Genomic DNA, 24,964 nt, shown 5'->3' with positions numbered 1-24,964 from the left:
ATTTTCACAGCATTCTCAAAATATTTATTCATAATTTTAAAATGGCTAAATACTTTCTTATATTCATCATTCTACTTGTCATTATTTTGTTCCTTATCGGTAATATCAAATATGAAGAAGTATGTAAAGATTACGTAGCATTAATGATATTTATCATTTTACAATCATTAGGATTAGCTTGATTTATTGATAGAGGTTTTAAATAAAATATGATAATGTTTTGTTTTGTAATTGTTATTATTGAATAAGTTGACAATTTCTTTGTTTATTCCGTAAATGTTGATTATGTTCGTATGTATTCTAAATATAATATGTCGAGTGTTAAACATCAATTTAAAATTTTAGACATACATGGGGGCAACTACATAACTTAGAACAACAACTTAATTGAGTACCTTGCATGCGAGGAACTCGATAAAATCCTTGAAGGAGACAAATCGGTAAAATTGACATTTGACCCGTAGAAAATGGAGATGAAAAATGTCGAAAGTATATCGAATAATCAATCACCACCTTGATGATGGATTACAGACAAAAAACTTAAATGCAAAAGATCCCAAGATATTCTAGGAAAAACTTAAGGCAAATTTTGGACATTATAGGAAAGTCTTAATGCCTTCATTGATGGATTAGTGGAACAAATTAAGGTTCTAAGATTATAAAATATAATTCTGCCATGCACCAAATTATAACACAGTTAAAATTTTATGGCACAATTATAACCGAAGAAGAAAAGTTAGAAAAACATTTTCAAACTTCCATACATCCCATATACGGGTGCAAAAACACTCTAGAATGAGGGGATTTACTGAGTACTTTGATTTAATTGTATTCCTTCTAGTGGCAGAACAAAATAATGAACTGCTTATAAAAAACCACCAGTAATGTCCCATAGGAGCAATATCATATCCTGAAATAAATGCCACAACATTTAATCAAAGGGCGTGGCGACTATAATCATCCTAAAATAGGTGGTGGTCATGCTCGATTTGATGGTCATATTGGTCATACTATATTTGATGGTCATAGCTGAGGCGGATATCATAGTCAAAAATACATTCATGGTCGAGGACATGGACAAAGTTATGTGAATGACTATAGATATAACTAATGAGAATATCTTGGTAAGGGTAGATATATTCAAGAAGCACCCTCGAGTAATTGTGATGATTTGTGTTATAGATGAAAAAAGAAAGGCCATTGATCTAAGGTGTGTAGAACGCCAAAACATTTATGTAAAAGATACATGGCATCTGTAGAGGGAAAGGAAAAGGAAGTAAATTTTAGATAAATTGAACCCAAAAATGATACAACTTACCTTGAGGCTATTGATTTGGTCAAAGGAAAAAATGAAATTAATATGGATTAAATAACTAATTAATAATATGTATTTGAATAATGTGTGGTGTGTTTGTATTACTTTTATATTTTCAACGTGTACCTAAATAATAATATGCATGTTGTGTGTTGTGTAATGTGCAATGTTTATATTATCTATATGAAATGATAATGTTGAATATATTGTGTTGATTTATTTCATTCTTAATCTTATTTATATTTTAAGAAGGTTAGACATGGAATATGTCAAAGACATTTGTATCCGGACATTGGAACTACCCACACGATCCTCAAAAGTAAGAAATATTTTACTGAAATAAATCCTACTAAAGGTGTAATAAATACAATCTCATGTCCTGCAGATTTGATTGAAGGAACATGTAATACTATGTTCATGTTACCAAATGGATCAAAGTTTCTCATTAATAATACTTTATGCTCTCCAAATGAAAGATAAATTTGTTGGTTTTATTGACATATATCGTCAAAGATATGATACTGAAATTGCAAGTGAAGGTAATATGAAATACATTAATATTACTACTAATATTTTAGAAAAGAAATTTTAAAAAAACTGCCAAAATTATCTTCTAGAGTACATTATACATAGAGTCATAAAATTGAATGTAATTTAGTAGTAAAAGAATATCCCCAAACCATGACTTTATGACATGACTGTTTAGGTCACCTTGATTCAACAATGATGCGTAAAATAGTTGAAGTACTCATGATCATCCGTTGAAAGGTTTAAAACTTACAAAATAAGATAGAACATGTGAAGCCTGTTCTCTTAGAAAATTAATAACAAAGAATTCACTAGGAAAGATTCATACATAATCACCTGCATTTTGAAAGAATTCAAGGCGATATATGTGGACCTATCCATCCACCATCAGGACCGTTCAGGTATTTTGTGGTATTAATTAATACATCTAGTAAATGGTCATATATATGTTTATTGTCAAGCCGTGACATGACATTTGCAAAATATCTTGAATAAATAATTAAACTAAGGGCTCAATTACCTAATTATACTATAAAAGAAATTATATTTGACAATATCGATGAATTTACATTTGAATAATTGAATAATTATTGCATGTCAAATGAAATTACTGTTGAACATCATGTTCCTCATGTGCATACACAAAATAGTTTAGGTGAGTCATTAGTTAAACATCTTCCATATACTGCAAGATCGTTAATAATAAGAACTAAACTACAACTTACCATTTAGGATCATGTAATTTTATATGAGGCAACTTTCATTCGTCTATGGCCAAATGCTGATCATAAACATACCCCTTATCAACTTGCAATTGGTAAAGAACCAAATATTTCACATTTAAAGGTTTTTGGTTGTGTAGTATATGCCCTAATATCTCCACCACAAATAACAAAGATGGGACCTCAAAGGAGGTTGATAATATATGTGGGGTATGAATCACCATCTATTATTAAATATCTTGAATCTTTAATAGTTTAACATGTGATGTTTTCCTAACAAGATTTGATGATCGTCATTTTGAAAAAACAAAATTTCCAACACTAGGGGGAGAAAATAAACAATTGGAAAATGAGAGAACATGCTATGTACCATATTTATTACATTTGGACCCATATGATAAATCACTCGAAGAAAATATAAAGAAAATAGTATACTTACAAAATTTGGCAATTTAATTGCCTGATTCATTTACGGGTTTGAAACAAACGACAGAGTCACATGTACCAACTGTAAATGTTCCAGCTTGGATTGAGATTTTAAATTTAAAGGATGTAGTAAGTATATATAAGGCACACTTGAAGTGTGGTCGACCTATGGGATCCAAAGATAAAAATCCCCCAAAAAGAATAGGAACTGAAAAGGTAAATATGGTTGAAAGTGATCCTGAAAAGACACTAGATAATAATAAATCAATGAATGAAAAACATACACTCTAAGAAGCACAAGACACCGATACTGATATAATTGATAATGAAACTGAAAAACAAGAATGATCTCGAGATTTCAATCAATTGCGTTAAAACGGGAAATTTATGGAATCAAAAATGTATGAATATAGATGAAATATTTTCATTATCTATTGCATGTGAAGTTACGAATGAAAATGAAGATCCCTAACCTATAACTATTAATGAATGTCAAAATAGACATGTTTGGAAAAATTGGAAGGATGCAATATATAATAAGTTAAATTCTCTTAAAAATCGAAAAGTATTTTGCCCTATTGTGGCTACACCTAAAGGTGTAAAACCTGGTGAGTATAAGTGAGTCTATGTAAAAAAATAAAATGAGAAAAAAATGAGATTGTCAAATACGAAGTTCATCTTGTTGCATAAGATTTTTACCAAAGACCAATAATTGATTATGAGGTAACATATTCTCCTGTTATGGATGCCATTATTTTTTCGTTATTTTAATTGGCTTATCAGTATTTAACAATTTTGATATGTATCTTATTGATATTCTTACTGATTACTTATATGGATCACTTGATATATATATATATATATATATATATATATATATATATATATATATATATATATATATATATATATGTGTGTGTGTGTGTGTGTGTGTGTGTGTGTGTGTGTGTGTGTGTGTGTGTGTGTGTGTGTGTGTGTGTGTGTGTGTGTGTGTGTGTGTGTGTGTGTGTGTGTGTGTGTGTGTGTGAAAATTCCAGTAGGATTTAAGATGCATGGGACATCAAAACCTAGAGAAATCTATGAAATTAAGTTGTAAAGATCATTGTATATGTTAAAATAATCCGGAGGCATATGATATAATAGGCTAAGTGAATATTTTCTTAAAGAAGGATATGAGAACAATCATATTTAACCTTGTGTTTTTATAAGAGAAATAAAGTCCAGTTTTATAATAATTGTTGTCTATGTCGATGATTTAAATATCATTGGAACTAATAAAGAAATTAAAGAAACAATACTTTACTTAAAGAAATAATTTGAAATGAAAGATCTAGGGAAAACCAGGTTTTTCCTTGGTTTACAAATTGAGTATACTAAAAATGATATATTAGTACATTAGTAAATTTTTATAGAAAGGGTATTAAAAATGTTTCACATGGACAAGGAAAACCGTTTGAGTACTCCAATGATGGGTAGAACACTTAATGTTGAAAAATATCCATTAGACCTAAGAAAGATAATGAAGACGGTCTTGGCTTTGAAGTGCCATACCTCACTGCCATTAGGGCACTTATACACTTTGTTAACTTTACAAGACCTTATATATCTTTTTTAGTGAAGTTACTACCAAGAGTTAGCTCATGTCCTACAAAGAGGCATTAGAAAGGAATAAAACATATATTTTGATATCTTCGATACTGGATATGTATATGGTGACATTGCAATATCATGGAGATCTCAAAAGAAAACACTTGTGGCGACTTCTTAATATCATGCTGAAGTAATTTCCCTTCATGAAGCAAGCAAAAAGTGTAAGTGGTTAACATCGGTGACTCGACATATCCAAGGAGCGTCTGGTTTACCAACTGATAAGAATCCAAAAATTTTATATGAAGACAATGTTGCATGTATTAACCAGATGAAAGAAGGTTACATCAAAAATGATAGAACCAAGCATATCCCTCCAAAGTTATTCTCATTCACACAAGAACTCGGAAGAAACAAAGAGGTTGATATTCAATATATCTATTCGAGTGATAATGTGTAGATGTATTCACATAGGAACTCTCAACATCAATTTTGAAGAAGCACATATAAAGTATTGGAATGCATCTCCTTCGAGATTTTTGAAGAAGAACTAAATGTGTTTGGTTGAGGGGGAGCATAATGTTGTACTATTTTTCCTTTATTAAGGTTTTTATTACAATAGTTTTTTTCCTAATAAGGTGTTTAACGAGTCAACATATATTCCCATAAGATTCTCCTCATGAAGAATTTAATGGAGCACCATGGTAGATATTTCAAAGGGGGAGTGTTATAATAAATTAGAAAACTATTACTATTATTTTGAAATATCTATCTAAAATGTCAACTTAAAATAGTAATGTGAATTATCTATCACAATGTCAACTTAGAATTGTAATGTTTTATTTACAATAACAACTTAGAATAATAATGTAAATTATTACATTCATGTTGTCAGTATGGAATACACCTAAGAGGAGCGATGAATTAGCTACTTTAAAACCTTTCCGGTTTTAGACTTGGATGCGATTATTTTTTTGGTTGAATGTTAAGAGATGAATGCGGTAAAGTGAAAAAAATTAAAGAACACAACGATGTATCCTAGTTTCCCTTACAATCTGAGGGTACTCCAATCCCCTTACGCAGTAAGAGATTTTACTATCTTGTTTGGACTTTGTACAAGCAATCATGGCCTCTATACACAAGATCCTAAAAACATCAATAAGGACAATCCCCTTATGATATACATAAAGTGACTTAAGAGAAAAATCCTTCCTTAATTACTCTCTTGCTTCCAACAATTCTGGATAACAAGGATTTCAATACTATTCTGAATTTTATAAGAGTTTTTGAAGTTGTATACAAAGTATCAATCACTTGGATTGATCTTATCCTTTAAGAAAAAAATTCTAAATATGTAACACAAGTGCTCAATGATGTATGTGGTTGAAACTATGTGAAATTGTAATGACTATTTAATGCAGAAGTTTCAACAAAAATTATGTTAAGAACACTTGGTTTTTGAAAATGAGAGAAAAATAATATTTGAATTGTAGATGAAAGAGGTGACTTTCAAAATCTGAAAAGTATGGTTTATATAGTGCCTTAACACCTCTGAAAAAGTATATATGCATGAATAGTTGTCATGGTTCATATGTCCCTTTAAAAATTCGTTTGGAGAAGAAAATAAGTGAAACATTATCACTGGTTCAGTGGTAACCAGTTAGCATATATGGTGTAACCGATTACACCTGAACTGGTGCCTTAAAAACTTTGAAGTTTGCGCAAATGTAACCGGGTACATGATTTTAGGTAACAGGTTACACCCTTTGAAAAAGACCATAAAATATAGCACTTCAATATGGTAATCAGTTACAGGAAAAGTGGTAACTGGTTACCACCGCTATTGGCAGTGAAAAAATTCTTTGAAAAAATATTTTGATTAATTTTAATGTAATAAAAAATTGTAATGCAATATGCCATGATTAAGTATGAATTTTTTGAGCATTTATATTCAACATAGAGAGAGGATATATAATTGTACCTTATAATGTCATGATCAATCCAAGGTATCATCCAAGGCCTGATCTTTAACACTTGAAGTCTTTTAATGCACTAGCTCATGTTATGATTCTTGATACATTATTTTTGACACAAGCATATTCTTGTAGTTTGTCTTCATACAAGGCTTGATCTTTAAAACTTGAAGTCTTTTAATGCACTAGCTCATGTTATGATTCTTGATCCATTCATTTTTACACAAGCATATTCTTGTAGTTTGTCTTCATTAAAATAATCACTTAAGAAGCTTGTTTTCACATTCTACCCTTTTTTATGATGACAACACTTTGAAAATTATATGATATTTTCTTCTTCTAACTCAAGACTCCCCCTTGATCAATGCCCCCCTTGATCCTTGAATGATGGTTTTTGACAATTGATGCTAGCTGCATTTTGTTAGAGAAACAAATACAAGATAACACATAGTTTCTTCTCCCCCTTTGTCATTAACAGAAAGGATAGGAAAGATATAATAACAAATTATCATGCAAATGACATACACACCATACAGAATGCAACTAAAGACATTTAACAAATAGAAACATCATACCAACTTTAATAATAAAAGTCCGATAAGAAGAACATAAGTTTAACACAAAATGAAACTTATTACCAAAATCATAAACACTAGAGAGTCATACTTAAACAAACAATAAGCAAGATGTAAGCAAAATCCTAATCACTTTCTTCCATGTCATCCTATTATTCTTCCTCTTCACTTTCCTCTTTACTTTGGTCTTGGTGTTGATTTTGATTTTGGTAGAGGTTTTTAAGGGAGGCAACTTCAAGGCAGAATTCTCTAAATCCATTTATCATGAAAGTATCCATAGGGCAAAATTTGTTGTAGAGAACTTTGTTTGTATATCCACCTTTGGCCATGGGTGGAGAAGTGATAGCGGTAGGATCATACTTATACTTATAGGTTCTATCATTGTCGAGGATTATACCGGTGTTCCTTAAGAGGTCCCGACATTGATTTCACAATCTCTTTTCAAGTCGACTTCACAAAAGTTCATAATTTTGGTAATTAGCCTAGTGTAAGGTAGGCCACCCTCAGACTTTGTTGATGCAACATGCGAAGCATAATGATATAAGCCCAGTTGATTTTGATTCTGTGTTTAATGGCATAGATCAATTGCATTTCTGCATCGCCAATTTGAGAATGATTTGAATGCTTTGGCATTAAAATATAGGCAATGATGAAATGAAGCATTCTATCACTTACCGATAGATTCTTACAAATAAGATTAAGCGAGATGAAACTGGATTCTTCTTGCTTAAAATGTCCTGCTGGGTTAACCGTGAAATGCTGAAAAAATAGTCCACCTTGCTATAACCTTCCCATTCTAGAACACACACATGCTGAATTGATTGTCCTTCATATGGGACATCCAAGCACCTGCCCAAGTTCTCTAAATCTAATACAATATTTTTGTCCTTCACTTTTGATGACAAAATGCACCCAATACCAATTGATAAATTTGCATAAAATTCTCTAACTATATCCGAGTAAATGGGTCCAGAGTTAGATATCAAAGATACTACTACTTGATAGGCTAGAGGTTCATGAAAGTTAAAGCTAACATTTGAAAAAGATGATAGATTACTGTATTTTACCGGCATGAGTGAATGATTCTTGATGTTGAAAGTTAATCTCCTAGACTTGAGAGTGGGTTCTGTGATAGTTGCTTCAACATCATAGGGTCGTTATGAGCTAGCTTCTCCTACCTTGGCCTTTCCTCTTTCCTTTCTTGAAGGTTCCATGAAGAGAATTTTTGAGATAGTGAAAGTTAGGGTTTGAAAAGGTTTTTTTTCCGGATTGGCTAAGAGAGGAGTTTGTGAGAGTTGGAATGAGGAAGGATGTGTTATAAAGAATATTTTATTGAGTGGGTATTAATGGAAATTGATGTTTAGAATCTTATGGAATGAGGGAGGTGAGTGGAAAGTGAAAAGAGTAGGTGAAAGAGTGAGTTGAATGAGGTGAAGAGTTTCAAGATAAATGGTTGGAAAGTGAAAAGTGCTTTTGACTAAAATAAGTTATATTCATAATCAATTAAATTTTTTAAAATTAATTATTTTCTGAAAATATAGAAGCTGTAACCGGTTACATAAAATAGGGTAACCGGTTACAGTATTCGAAACTGAACTAGAAAGGCAAAAACGCGAGCATGTAACCGGTTACCATATTTGATGTAACCAGTTACATCATTCAGAAAAACAGAAGCTAAGTATGGGACAACATGAATAAAAAAACATAAAAGTATCAATTGAATATGTTAATATACATCATTTAGCACCTTTGTATCATGCATACATATCATATATATTTTCATAATAGCATTGAAAGTTGGTATGTACCTTGGCGGGTTTTTTTAACCAATGATTGATGAGAATATTTGAAGAGTCATACATCTACCTCATTTAATATGCCAAGTTCCCTTTGAATTTTGTAAAATGGTTCTTTTTCTAGCGGCTTTGTGAATATATTCGCGGGTTGATTATGAGTATCCACAAATGTAACTTCAACATCTTCTTTAAACACATGATCACGGAGAAAATGATGGCGAATATCGATATGCTTTGTTCTTGAGTGCATGACTAGTTTTTTAGTTATATTTATGGCACTTGTATTATCACACCTTAGCGGAATGCATCCAAGGTTCAAGCCGTAGTCGCTAAGTTGTTGTTTTAGCCAAAGTATTTGAGCACAACAACTTCCCGCAATAATGTATTCTTCTTCAGCCGTACTAAGAGCCACACATTCTTGCTTCTTGCAGGACCATGATACAAGGGCATTTCTTATGATATGACATGTCCCACTAGTGCTTTTTCGATCAGTTTTACAACTTATATAGTCTGAGTCCGAATAACCAAGAAAGTCACATACACTACCTTTGGGATACCATAAGCTGACATTTGTTGTTCCTTTGAGATACTTCATGATTCTCTTTATAGAGACAAGATGTGATTCCTTTGGATTAGCTTGAAACCGCGCACAAAGACAAACACTAAACATTATGTCAGAACGACTTGCCGTGAAATATAGTAGTGAACCAATCATACCTCGATACTTTGTGATATCAATTGAAACACCGAATTCATCTTGATCAACATAAGTTTTGGATCCCATTGGAGTAGCCATTGCTTTGCAATTACCCATGTCGAATCTTTTCAACAATTCTTTGCAATACTTGGATTGGTTGATAAAGATACCATTCTTTAGTTGGTTAATTTAAAGTCCAAGAAAATAGTTCAACTTACCCATCATAGACATCTCAAATTCTCCTTGCATCATCAATGAGAATTCTTCATAAAGATCTTTGTTTGTTGAATAGAATATGATGTCGTCAACATAGACTTGAACCAATAAAGTGTTACCTTTTATTTTCTTAATAAACAAGGTCTTGTTAACTTTACCTTTTTCAAAGCTTTTTTCGCATATAAAGTTTCTAAGTCGATCATACCATGCTCTTAGTGCTTGTTTTAAGCCATAAAGAGCTTTCTTCAGCTTGAAGACATGTGAAGGATTCTTGAAGTCTTCAAAATCGAGAGGTTGTTTTACAAATACTTCTTCACTGATGTATCCATTTAAGAAAGTGCTCTTGACGTCCATTTGGTATAACTAAAAATTTAATGAACATGCATAAGCAAGTAATAAATGAATAACTTCTAACCTTGCAATCAGAGCGAAGGTTTCCTTAAAGTCAATCCCTTGTTCTTGATTGTACCCTTGAGCCACCAACCTTGCTTTGTTTCGAACAATTATACCATTCTCATCAAGCTTGTTCTTAAATACCCATCTGGTACCTATGAAGTGTTTTTCACTCGGCCTAGGGACAAGTTTCCAAACTTGATTCCTTTCAAATTGGTTTAACTCTTCTTGCATTGCAAGTATCCATTGATCATCTTCTAAGGCTTCATCAATCTTGGAAGGTTCGATTTGTGAGACAAACACCATATTCAAGCATGCATCTTTGAGATTTAATCTTATTGCAACGCCTTGACTTATATCACTAATGATCTTATCAATTGGATGATCTCGATGGGTTCTCCATTACTTGGGTAGATCATTCACTTGTTAAGTTGGTTCTTTTCGGTGTTCCGATTGATTATCATTGTTGACATTGGAAGTATCGTCCTTAGGAGCTTCTAAGAAATCATCATCATCATCATCGCACAAAATAATATCCTCCTTATATGGGTTAGTTTCATCAAAGGAAACATGCATAGACTCTTCAATAGTTAAAGTTCTTTTATTATATATTCTATATGCTTTACTAGAGTGAGAATAACCAAGAAAAATACCTTCATCGGTTTTTTCATCAAACTTATCAAGAATATCTTTGTCGTTATTTAAGACAAAGCATTTACATCCAAATGTATGAAAATGAGCAATGTTTGGTTTTCTTCCCTTGAAGAGTTCATATGAGGTCTTTTTCAAGATAGGTCTAATAATAACTCTTTTACTTACATAACATGCAGTGCTTACCGCATTCACCCAAAAATATTTTGGAAGATTTTAATCACTAAGCATCGTTCTTACAAGTTCTACTAGAGACCTATTCTTTATTTCCACCACTCCATTTTGTTGAGGAGTCCTTGGTACTGAAAAGTTATGAAAGATTCCTTGTTCTTCACAAAAATCTTCAAAAAAGGCATTTTGGAACTCTCCACCATGATTACTTCTTATGGAGGCAATTTTTAGTGATTTCTCATTTTTAATTTGCTTTGCATGCTTCTTGAATGCCTTGAATGCATCACTTTTTTGCACTAGAAAGAATGTCCAAGAAAATCTAGAGAAATCATCAACAATAATTAATGCATATACATTACATCCAAAGCTTCTTATTTTTGATGGACCAAACAAGTCCATATGCAAAATTGTAGTGGCCTTGATGTAGACACCACATCCTTAGGTTTGAAAGTTGATTTGGTTTGTTTTCCCTTTTGACAAGCATCACATAATTTATCTTTAACAAACTTTATCTTAGGTAAACCAATGACAAGATCGTGTTTGATTAGTTTATTTAAATGCTCCATATGAATATGAGCAACTCTTTCATGCCATAGCCAAGAGTCATTGTTATTTACCATAAGGCATTTTACTTTCAAATATACGCCATCTAGGGAAATCATAAAAATATTATTAATTCTCTTACCCTTGAGTTTTACCTTATGAGTGGCTTCACCTTCAATCAAGCCTTCATCCTTGGTGAACTTGATCTTGAAGCCTTTGTTGCAAAGTTGGCTTATACTAAGAAGATTTTGCTTTAGTCCTTCAACATAAAGAACATCTTCAATGGTTGTGAAAGGTGGTGCTCCAACTTTGCATATGCTAAGAATCTTTCCTTTGTTATTGTCACCATAAGTGACATATCCCTTGGCCTTAAGCACTAGATTTGAAAATTTGTTGATATGTCATGTCATATGCTTAGAACAACCACTATTAAGATACCATATGAAATTTGGGTAAGCCGATCCTGGATGTCATACACGATGTCACGACATCGGTGTCAACATATTATCACACCACAAACAATAATAGGATTTAAATAACTGTATAATAGGAAATAACATAATCAATTGTTAACCCAATTCAGTGCAACATCACCTACATTTAAGGGCTACCAAGCCAAGAAGGAAATCCATTATCACATAATTAGTTTGAAGTCCTGAACACCCTCAGGTTTTACAGACTTCTCACCTAATCTCTACCCGTGGATGACTCTATCTAATACACTCCTAGATATGAGACCCCTTTCACTTCCCTTAAACCTTACAATAACTCACAACTGAAAAACACAATCCACTATTTCTTAAAAACTTCTAAGGTATTGATAGTTACAACTTAATAAACTAGGTCCAATTCAAGTATCGAGGAGATACTTGAATGGCTCACACGAAATCCTAATTTGGACAATATTCTGCAATGCTTTGTTCCTTTCTTAGGTTTAGAACCGCTTTATAAATAGTAGTGGAAAGACACGGGCTTCGAGCTTGATTTATAGCAGATCCAAGATCTCTGCATAATCTTCTGCATATTTGATCTCAATCAAATAAGATGTTTCCTAAAATGTCTTGACATTGTTACTTCATAAATAGGTCAAGACAAAATAGTCTTTTGATTTTTAGAAAACACTCTACATAATTCATGAACTAAATCATCAGAGAATCTTCAGATAAATTATTAAAGAAACCAAATCTCACAAGATACTAAAACTGGGTCACACTCCAAAGTAGAAACAACATATCGGGACATCTTGTTCAACGTTTGCCAATAAAACTTGTTTATCCAAAATGCAACCAATCACTGCATATCAGATCTTACAATATCCCCCTTTGGAAAATTTTGGCTAAAACAATCTTTGCATTGGCCAACAGGAACAAGGGCAAGGCTCATAGTAACACCCTATCATGCAACTAACCAAAATCCTTTTTCCCCAAAGGACAACAGAGGCACATGCAGCGAAAAAAATTGCATCATATTATTTCACACAAAGACCCTACCTAAGAGAAACAATAAATTCTCTTTAGTCAGGATGTCAGGATATTTTTCCTGGCATTATTAACATCAGCAACCCCTTTGTAACATCAACAGAACAAAACATTCCCCTTGAGTAGCAGATCTAGGGGAAGAGTTACCCTAAGAGTTACTCCCCCTCCATACATGGTCCCCCTCAGAGGGAAAGAGGGATAACTACTAATAAACAGAAAAAGAACAAAATTACATCACATATCTACTCCCCATTTTTAGCCACAGTAAAAAATAATAGAGTTAGCAAAACAGTAAAAAAAAGTTTACAATCCAAACACAACCAAGAGCACTTTAAAGTGCAAAAATATTCAGGGCACAAAACAAAAGAGTAACCAACACACAAAAGAACCATGGTGCTTCAGTCCTCATCACTGTTGGTAGCATATTCATTATCACTTATAGTAGAGCCTTCTTCATTTTCTTCTTCTTCATCTATTCCATCACCTTTCAAACTTCCTTTTTCTTCAGACAAGGCCTTTATCAACATTTCAATCTTGCTTTTCCTCTCAGTACAACTTTTGATAGTTTCATCCAAAGTCTTGCAGGTATCTTTTAGCTTAGTAAGGATGCATGTTCTATTAGCCTGTCTAGAAGGTGTTCGTCCAGATGTCATGACAATTTCTGGAACATGTTTCCCAGTGAACAACCTATAGTGTAATGAGAGAAGAGGGTCCCTTTTATAGGTACAGTCAGAACTGATTAAGATACTTGGGTGTTGACTCAGAATAACACCACATATCAATGAGGGAAAAGCTATTGGCATCTTCACATCATAAGAGGCAGCACGCTTCATAGTTTAATCAAAGACATAGGATCCAAAGTCAAAGCTTGACTTGGTCCCAACAATATAAATAAACTTACCTAGTCCTATAGCAATGTTGGAAGCGTGATTGGTTGGAACCCAGTTAGCAGCTCCAATTTTGTGAGTACAACATACTTCACACTCAAGGCATATGGGAACAGTTTCCCTTTCCTTGGCCATTACTTCACTTGTTTAGCAGTAATCTCTTTGTAGATGACATTGTCAGAGACTTCTATTTCAGCTTGTTCTTCTTCATTTTTTCCCAAGAACCTATTGATTATTTCAGGTGAAAAATCCACACATCTTCCTCTTACATACACTTCTCTAAACTCCTTGCTCCTCTTTTTGTCACATTCCTTAGAGATTTCCATAATAAATTCATTAACAAGAATTTCATAGCACTTGCCAAAACCAATTACAGTTTTCATTAATCCAACCTATTGAATTAGACTCATTACCTATTTGCATTCAAAAACATCTTTCCCTAGTTCCTTTTCCAGAGCTAATCTTCTTTGATAAACAAATTTCCATTTTTCAACATTCTCCACAGAGTGAAAGGAAATGTTGTCAATTGGAACTTCAGGGATATTTGCTGGAATCTTATTCCTAGAGGCTTACTTTCTGGAAGTAGAGATGATATCCTGAACATTGTGCTCGACATCATGGTCAGATTCACTAGACTCAGAAGGAAACTCCTTCCTCTTCAGTTATTTCTTCTTAGACAGGGGAGTAACAATCTTGCTCCATCTTTTTGTAGGACCAACACTAGCTCTTTTCTTGATAGATTTGGAGGGTGTGCTGGAGGATTCAATAGCTTGACCTTTTTCATTCTTCAATCTTTTAGCTAAACCTGTAGCTAGTATTTGACCGATGGGAACATCATCAGAGTCCAGTTCCTCAATATTTACTATGTAAGTGGATTTATCCTTTTTCTTAATAGAGATTTCATCTTTGTCATCCAGATCACCAGTCATCCCTTCAGACCTTACTCCAGTCCCCTTACGCAGTAAGAGATTTTACTATCTTGTTTGGACTTTGTACAAGAAATCATATACTATATACATAAGATTTTAAACACATCAATAAGGATAATCCCCTTATGATATACACAAAGTGACTTAAGAAAACAATCGTCCCTTAATCACTCTCTTGCTTCCAACAATTCTGGACAACAAGGATTTTAATACTATTCTGAATTTTATAAGAGTTTTTGAAGTTGTATACAATGTATCAATCACTTGGATTAATCTTATCCTTCAAGAAAACAATTCTCAATATGTAACACAAGTGCTCAATGATGTATGTGGTTGAAACCATGTGAAATTGTAATGAATATTTAATGTAGAAGTTTCACCAAAAATTATGTAAAGAATACTTGGTTTTTGAAAATGAAAGAAAAATAATATTTGAATTGTAGATGAAAGAGGTGACTTTAAAATATTAAAAGTATGGTTTATATAGTGCCTTAACACCTCTCGGAAAAAATACATACACATGAATAGTTGTCATGGTTCATATGTCCCTTTAAAAGTTCGTTTGGAGCATAAAATAAGTGAAACACTGCCACTGGGTCAGTGATAACCGGTTACACCTGAATTTGTGCCTTAAAACAATTGAAGTTTACGCACATGTAACCGGTTACATGATTTTAGGTAACCGGTTACACCCTTTGAAAAAGGCCACCGAATATAGCGCTTCAATGTGGTAACTGGTTACCACTGCTATTGGCAGTGAAAAAATTCTTTGAAAAAATATTTTAATTAATTTTAATGCAATAAAAAATTATAATGCAATATGCCATGATTAAGTATGAATTTTTTTATCACGTATATTCAACATACGGAGAATGTAGACTGGTACCTTATAATGTCATGATTAATCCAATATATCATCGAACGCTTGATCTTTAACACTTGAAAAGTCTTTTAATGCACTAGCTCATGTTATGATTCTTGATCCATTATTTTTGACACAAGCATATTCTTGTAGTTTGTCTTCATTCATGGCTTGATCTTTAACACTTGAAGTCTTTTAACGCACTAGCTCATGTTATGATTCTTGATCCATTCTTTTTGACACAAGCATATTCTTGTAGTTTGTCTTCACCAAAATAATCACCTGAGAAACTTGTTTTTCACATATGTAATAATTGTAATTCTTGTAGTATAAATACCCCATTTGGTTCATGTAAAGATACACCATTTTCGAGTAATATAAGATATCATCCTACTTTCTTCTCTCTTTATTTTCATATTTTAATTCAAATGTTTGAGTTTTTTAAAACAAAAACGACCTTATTTTATTAAAATAAGTGGTAGCTAGACTATTAAAAGTGACTATTCAGTAATAAAGAATTTATATAATATATTAAATCTAAAGCGACAAACTATATCACGATAAATCATATGCCACATACTCAATATTTGACACATCATCATTATTCTTATGTGGCACCTCTAGAAATTCACCTTTATTTTTCAAAAGGCCAAAGTACATTCTTTGTTGCGGTCATGAGTTCGAACCTAGGCAAAAACAAAAACATATTAATCTATCAACTATTTTTTAATTTTGATATATATTATTTGCTTAAATCTTATATAACATTATTATTTTTCAATATAATTTCACACCCATTTTGAATAAAATAATCTAACAACCCAACTACTATTTTAACTAACTATATTTCAAAGGTTTGCCACTATTTATTCATATTGAAATATGATAGAGCATGCAACACTTTTCAATCTTATTGATAAACATCACCATTACATATGAGTGTTAGAGAGACATGATAATCAAAATATAAAAAATGGTCACAAATAAAAATTAATTCATGACCGCGCATCGCGCGGGTTCTTATCTAGTATTTTATTAATTCTAACACGATCTCAATTGGAGTTAAAAAACCTATATTTATTGAAAAATATCAAATTTTTATTTTGGCTTGTTTCTCACAATTTTGTTCTTACTCTTTCTCCGATTCATTATCGCCACATGGATCCCTCATCTATGTGCTCTAGATGTGGTTTGGAAGAAGACTTTTTTTCCCATTGTGACCCAAAGTGGGGACTCTACAAACATATTAGTATCCTTGGATTTAATCATCAAGGTTTTTTATTTCTAACTCAGTTGGAAAATATTTGGATCAAAAACGAAATTCATGCTATTGTCATAATCTTTTTTTTTGTGGGAATCTGGTGGACTTGGAGAAACCTAATTTTACATTCATATTTAATGAATCTATCCCCTCATACTGTCTCTCATTGGATTCCATTCCATGACATGCTCCTTTCACGTTAGTTAATTAAACCTCAAACGGGGCACACAGAAAACTGCTTCATCAAGTGGAACTCCCCTAGCTACTCATACACTTTTAATAATGCAGATGGAAGTTGTAATGACACACCAACTCACAGTGACTTAGGATACCTTTCACATCTCAATTGGAACCAAAGCCTCTAAAGAAAATAAAAGCGAAGAAGAGATATAAGAAAACACTAGCGGCTCAAGGAACCAAAGCTAATACCAAAATAACAAGGTTAGAACCCAAGAAAATGCGAACCACAATCAAGAAAGAAACTTCACTCAACCGCAACTTAGAATCACACCCTCAAGAAAATCAGAAGACACATTTGAACCGCTATTGGTGTATACAAAGTATACAATATGCAAGCCAATTATATAAATAATAAGGATACACCAACGACCTACCTATATTTCATTTCCATGCAAGCGAGATACACTTATCCTCTATGTCCTCCACTTCAATCGGAGGACCATTTCCAAATAGTCCACACCACTGAATGCCAAATTATGATAAATCCACGTCTAATCCTAGTGGAAATGGAATATAAACTCAAGTTTTATCTCAAGAAAACTCAAGCAAGTCTCTACAAAAGAAAGTATCTGACAAAATATTGAAGAGAAAGAAAGACCTACCTTAGTCTAAGTGAATATCATGTAAAGCAAAAGGGAATTCTCATAAAAGTGCTTGAATAAACACACACACACACACACACATACAAACATTTTTTCAAAATGATTTTTATCAAGGAAATATTTTCTAAAATGTCTTGAATTTTTTCCAAATGAATTAAGAGCAGTTAGAATTGATGTGGGAAAAGTTTTTCCTTTTCTAATCGATTAGAGACACTATACTAATTCGTTAGATCAGTTCAAAATTGGGCTCTAAGCGTTTACGACAACATCATAATGATGCAAACTACTAGATATATTTTCTTTCCTATTTTGAACTGATAATCTATTACCATTGAAGTTTCTAATCGATTAGCATTAGGTTCTAATCGATTAGCTTATCTTAACAAGCAATAAAATCAATTTCCTTTTTGATCCAACTTCTAGTCTATAGTTATAGGTCCCTTTCTACATTTCATTTAATCCATAATTATGTTTTGACACTTCTCATTTCTTTCTCTCTATAAAATTTCTATTACTATATCTCACTAATATTTTAGCTGAAGTGCTTATGCGAGAAATTTCTTTTATGAGTGAGGATAAGCTATGGAAGGGAAGAATTGTAAAATCCACTAAGAGGATCTTTTTTATACATCTTGGTTGAATAATATGTATTTAGGATTTGTTTTGGTTATAAGCTAAACTCGTAACAGCTTTTTGTTTGGTGATTGTATGATCAAGCTCTAGTTTAGGTTCAAGATTATCCCGTAGAAAAAACTCCCAGGGTTTGGTTATCCCGTGGTAAAACCAAGGTTAGGTTAAAGCTTATCCCTTATTGAAAGCTTGGATAAGGTTCAAGATTAACTTAGTATTAGAATCTACCAAGTTATTTGTTAGCTCGTGTAAATCAAAGGTTTAAGGTTTGTGCACTCAGCTCGTGGTAAAAGCTTACAAGGTTTATTTAGAATATTGAACGCTAATTGGTCCAAGATTCTTGTGGAAAAAATACTAACCGCTTTGATCTACCGTTTTGAAGAGAAGACTCAAACTGCCAAATTCCAAGTCTTGTTCTTTTGGTTGGAAGTCGGCCATTTTCCTTGTATAAGGGGGTTCGTGAGTATTACCTACTAAAGACTCTCAAACTTTATTAGGAACTATCAAGATAAATTATTGGGGAAAGGAGTAGGTCATTTTCTTGTTTGAACGGACCTTTATAATTCTCGGTGTTCTTTCTTTCCCTTAACTCTTTATTTTCTGCAATTTACATTATGCAATTTATTTTCTGTTGCTTAAAATTTAAGGGTTTTCAAAATGTTTTTAAACTCTAATTACATTCTGAAAAGTTTTTCAAAACTAAGTTTTTTTGAACCACACAATTCACTTGGCCTCTTGTTTCTGAAGTCGAATGCCCAACAAGTGGCATCAGAGCCTAACTCATGTTTAACAAATAATAGGCTCAAGAGGAAGATGAGTTTCGACAAGATATATTTTATAAACACACCACCACTTTTTAATGATATCAGATTTAATATTTGGCAATCTAGGTTTAGAATTTTTCTTCAAAGTATAAATCATGAATTGTGGGAAACAAATCAATGGTCAGTTTATCCCTACTCATCAAGTAAATGATGAAGTAGTAGATAAACCCAATTCCATGTGGATCAAAGAGGAAAGAGAAAGTTTGAAATATGTTATAAAACTAAGAGCTTTAGAGAAATGTCTCTAGATGATAGTAAATTTCATTATGTTCATCATTTTCAAACAACCAAGAAAATGTGGGAGACTATTAGAATGATATATGAAGTTTCTCCAAGTATCAAACAAGAGAAGATGAACACACGAGGCGAAGAAGAGGAATATACTACTCTAAAATGTTTTTCAAATCTTTGGAATATAGGTAAGTATGTTTCAAATTGTATCACTAATAAATATCTAAGAGTTAGGAACTGGAAGTTTAATCCAACTCTTAATCAAAAGATATGAGCCTTCATGAATTTCATAAAAAATCAAGAAACAAGGAAATTGTAGAGAAGTTGAACGAACTAGTTCAACTACTTAAAAATGAAGAAGCAGAAACTGAAGAATTATCAACTTCATCATACTCATATATAAAACTCTGGTAGAATCCTTTGAAAGACCATACTAAGTAGTTGAATGATCCTCGAAAGATTCAACATCAAATGAAGGACCCTCTTGGTCAAGGAATGACAAATAAGGAGAAGTAGTTTATTCAATAATCAAACAAAGAATATGAGGAGATTCGTCAACCTCGGGGATAAATATGAAAGAATCTTCTTTCAACAAAGAAGATGAAATATGTTTAAAGGCATCGTATGAGGCATATACTATTCCAAGAGTAAGAAAATGAGTGGTCAATTTGTGGAAGAAAATGATAAACTAAGAGAACATACCCTAGGTCTTAAGGAATCATTAAGACATCTTAAATAAATAAATTATTCATTCAAAATAGAAATAACGAGCTTAGAAATTCAAAAGGAGAATGTAACAGTGTGACTCCCTTATAAAAGAAGTAGTTGATCTTCGTGAAACCCTGGGAACGTTTACCCAAGGGAAAGAAAGGCTTGACCTGATCTTATCAAGTCAAAGATTCTCCATAAATAAAGATGGATTAGGATTTAAAAAGGACAGAGAACCTAGGAAAAGTATATATCATAAGAAAAAGAAGCACCTAGTTTATAAGTGCACACACTGTAAGAGAATAGGACACTTAAAACCTTTTTATTTTGATAAATTGAAAAGGTCTAACTGTAACCACCTTATATCTTCTAAGACTAATGCATCTATATCCAAGAAAATATGGGTATCAAAGGTGGAACCTTAGTGTTTTATAGGTATGCTTTGCAGCTCAGAGTTCGACGATTATTAATGAAGTTGTGCAATGCAATAAGTATATCTCAAAGTTGTGACCAAAGCAAAATATTTGAGAATATCTCAAAGTTTATGATCCATAATGATCAATTGAATGAACAATATGTAGTGGACTTGATCATTTTATTTTTTACACCAACTCTCGCATCCAACGATGTGTAGAGAAGGATACATCATAGTATATTTGGTGATTCCTTTTAAGGGAAGTATTTATCAAGTTTTCTTGATAAAACAGGATTACATTATTTTAAGGTGAAAATAATCGAAAAACTCAGATTAAACCTTTTAAATAATGAATTTAATTTTAAGTCATCTCAATAAATTATTTTTCTAATCCAACAAATGAGTATTCTAGTGTTTATATCAAAGGGGTGCAAATAATGAAAAGATCCAACATAAGGCTCAACATGCACCAAGGACGCTGAACCAATGCCCTAACTTATTATTTAAGCAATTAATTTAATTATTGAGTGATTTAATGATTATATGAGGATTATGATATTTTCGGTGTGTAGGGGTAATTTGGTAATTTACTAAATACTTGGATTAAGAGTTGTGATAGGAGATAAATAGTCTTACTTTAATCATTACTTAATTTTTTAGTAGTAAAATAAAATAATAGGAAGTGGAGAATTGTTATTAAGTAATTCTTTAATTGATTATTTTCTAATTTAAATAATTATTTAATTGATTAAATAAAAGAAATGGTCAATTTTGTGATTAATGAGAAGTAGAAGATAGAAGGAGAGAAAGTTAGATTTATTTGGGCAAAAACCTTAAATTTGAAAAATGAGCCCATATAAATACTAAAAGTTGTGATAAAATTAGATTGGAAGTCAATTTTGTTAGAACGTGAAAGAGGCAAATACGTTTCAAGGATCATGAAGGTTTTGGGAGCAAGGATTTGAGGAAATTTCAGGGAAATCAATCTTATGGAAAATTCGAGGTAAGGGGAGAGAAATCATCTATACTAAGGTGGTTTCTGGCTTGCAGGATAGTGAGGGTTCATTACCCTCTTATCAGTGTCTTAGGGATCGTTATGGGTTTCCCTAATTTTCCTTTATGTGAATTATGATCTATGATGTTTTCTTGCATATTGAAATCTGTTGTGTTGAATTGTTGTTGTTCTGAGTTGACTGTAGATCCTAATGAGAGATTTAACATAAATCCCCTCAGGGCTCTATACCTCATTGTTGGTGGTGATAACTCTATGATATGACATGATTATATGATTATTTGTTATTTTTTGTTGATTTGGTTACTGTTGTGTTGAACCTTGCTCCTGGGGATTCGAACGACTTTGTTAGACTCGTTTGATTCCCTAATTTGGGATTTTGAAATTTGAAATGTTTTTTTTTCTGAGTCCACTATTTTTCTAGATTTTTCTCATAATCTAAAGAACTTATTTTCTTAAGCTATTTTATGAAAAATCATTTTTTGGAAGAAACTTCAAAATTGAGATTTTTTATGAAAAATCGGGTTTTTGGGAAATAGTCGAAAAAATTAGAACTATGAAAAAAATCAAAAGTTTGTTCAATATGGAGAAAAACGTATATAAATCGCAGACAGACATAGGAAGGGATTGGCCATCTTATTTCAAGCATATTTTGAGTTTCGAGACTCGAATTGAGATGCAGTTCAAAGTATTGGAAAGCTAATGCGATAATATTTCTTTTGAAGTAGAGAAATTGGGTATAGGGGCGCAACAATAGTAGAAGTTTATTGGTTTTATACCAGAGTCGTGGTTAATTTCAGTCTTACGTTGGTCATAATGGTTTAGGCATAACTGGAGTTTCGCAAGTCCTTTTGGGATACGCGCAGTTGTGTTAGAAAGAGGATTTAATGATCTTTTTGTCGCAACCAAAATGCGAAACGAAACAACCGGCGAGAAAAGAAATGACAGAAGAGTCGCCACCGTGCGTTATTTATCCCAAAGGAGGGAAAGGAAACGCTCGAAGTAAACCTGAAGAAGGAAAGGAAAAGACAAGGTCTCACGACCAAATCTTGGGTTCGGGAGTCGATTATGCGAAGGGAAGGTATTAGCACCCCTACGCATCCGTAGTACTCTATGGGATCCACTCTTGTTGTTCTTGTCTAAAGGGTGTGTGTTTATCTAATGTACTATTTACTAAAAGATGGGGTCAAAAGAAAATGACTCGCATGAATATCGCATCCACTGCATACGTATCTCATTTGAGCATGAGAATCAGAGTCTTTGTAGCTCGGCTACCTATGGGCTAAAGAGGAGTGTGTGCTCGCTAAGACATCGCGTCTTATGCCTACGTATCTCATCTGCAATGAGAATCAGAGCAAAACGTAGTTCAGCTAACTACGGGAACAAGAGTCTCGATTGCAACTAAGGCAAGAGAAAGGGAAGGTCTCGATTGCAACGAGGGCGAGAGAAAAGAATCGCAGCAAGGGCGAAAGGAAGCAAGGATTAGTTATTAGTCGTCAGTCAAAAACAAAGAACTCGACAAGACATCGCATCTCGTGCCTACGTATCTCATCTGGAATGAGAATCAGAGTTATCGTAGTTCGACTAACTACGGGTTGCCATCTGAACATGGACTTACAAAGGAGGACACCAGTTGTGTCAAAGGAGAGTGGGCAATGTGTTCACGTCCTAGCAGCAGGTGTCGCAGCTCGCTGAATCGAGTCTTAGACAGTTACCTCTTTGCAATAGTGTAACACCTCAAAATTTGCCCTTCTCTTCTTGGGACTAGATTAGCATATTACATTTCATTTTGTAGGACATGGGGCATTGCATCTTTGCATATCATGTGAATAATAAGGAAGTCATCCTCCAAAGTCTTTTTCAGAAGATAGAGAGGTTAAGAGATTCAAGCCTGAGGGTCTCATGGATTGATCACTAGCCATCTGAGGGTTTGTGTTTCAATTAGGGTTTTCTTGGTTCTTCAAGGAGGTTGAGCATTATCTTGATTTGCAAGGCTACATCATCATCATCATGGTTATGTCATCCTCTAGGGGGCTCATTGTTCATGCTCAGGTTCCTTGGGATTAGGGTTTTGACCTCTGGTCAACCTTAATCAGTGCCACTCTACCAGTCAGGGTTTCTCAAGGAGATGGGGTTTATTTCTTGGATGGAGATAATATGGTTATATTATTGAGCTAATTTGAGCTAGGGTGTCATTTTGGAGCCAATCCCTCAAGTGGTTGAGGCTCAAGCTGATCAGAGCACTTCTAAGTCATCTGTCAACCAAAAAGTCAACAAAAAGTCAACTGTGGGTTTTGAACTAGGAAATTGATTTTTTTCATCCCATTCATGTTCCAACAATGTTTATTCATCATGTCAAATACGTATCTTGAGAAATTTGAGGTCAGATCAAAAGTTTCCAAAAATGGCAAGTGACCTGTAATTGAAAGTTTCCAAAAATGGAAAGTTTTTGGTCCAAATTCAACTTGATCTTACATCATCAAATAAGCTTCAAATGAAATTGTTTCCTACATGAAAGTTTAAGATCTTTCTCTCCCATTTCCAAAAAGTTCAAGATCATGAATTTATGATGAATGGTTGAGGAGATATGATCAAATCATTGCCAAGTGTGCTTGAAACTTCAAAAGGGCATAACTTTTGACTCATAACTCCAAATTGAGTGCCTCTTTTTGCACTTTTCTCCTCATGACATATATTTTCCAAATCATTCATCACATTGCATGAAAATTCATCATATAATCATTTGCACATTCATGACCATTTTGGAGGGAAAATCATGAATTTGAATTTGGTGCATCATATGAGCTTTTTAACCATTCCAACATGTTCACAAGATGATTTTAAGTGTAATTGCATGGCCATTTGCTACTGTTCACGTGTACTTTTGCATGGCACCACCAATTTTCCAAAATTTGTCATACACCTCTCATTTTACTAATCATAATTAATTCATGGCTAATTGTAATTAGGATGTGATTAGTAGAGCATATATAAGGTAAATCATAACAGAATTGTTCATTATTCATCATTCTAGATCTAGATCTCATTTTCCCTCCAAATTTTCTCTTCTTCCAAATTCAAAAATTCTTCAAAGAACACTTGATTTTTATTGCATATTCTGCTTTCTTGATCCTCATTTGGTAGAATTCAAGCCATTGATTGAAGAAATTGGTGAAGAATCAAGCAATTCCATACATGAACATGAACATGGAGTTTTGAAGATCTAGCTAGATCCAAGCCATTCCAAGAGTTGATGTGTGCTTCAGAAGTGATAACAAGGTTGATAGAAGAG

The 24,964-nt window shown here is 33.0% G+C and overlaps 1 protein-coding gene across 1 annotated transcript; it reads right to left on the bottom strand.

Moving 5' to 3' along the window:
* Window positions 1–8,980: 8,980 nt before the first annotated feature.
* LOC127102161 (secreted RxLR effector protein 161-like) lies at window positions 8,981–9,736 on the bottom strand. Its single transcript, XM_051039565.1, has one exon. The coding sequence runs from the start codon at window positions 9,734–9,736 to the stop codon at window positions 8,981–8,983; it is 756 nt and encodes a 251-aa protein (XP_050895522.1).
* Window positions 9,737–24,964: the final 15,228 nt, after the last annotated feature.

Source organism: Lathyrus oleraceus, chromosome 7 (genome assembly GCF_024323335.1).
Source record: "Lathyrus oleraceus cultivar Zhongwan6 chromosome 7, CAAS_Psat_ZW6_1.0, whole genome shotgun sequence".
Classification (NCBI taxonomy): Eukaryota; Viridiplantae; Streptophyta; class Magnoliopsida; order Fabales; family Fabaceae; genus Lathyrus; species Lathyrus oleraceus.
The sequence above is the reverse complement of the archived record's forward strand: the minus strand, read 5'-3'. Positions and strand labels throughout refer to the sequence as shown.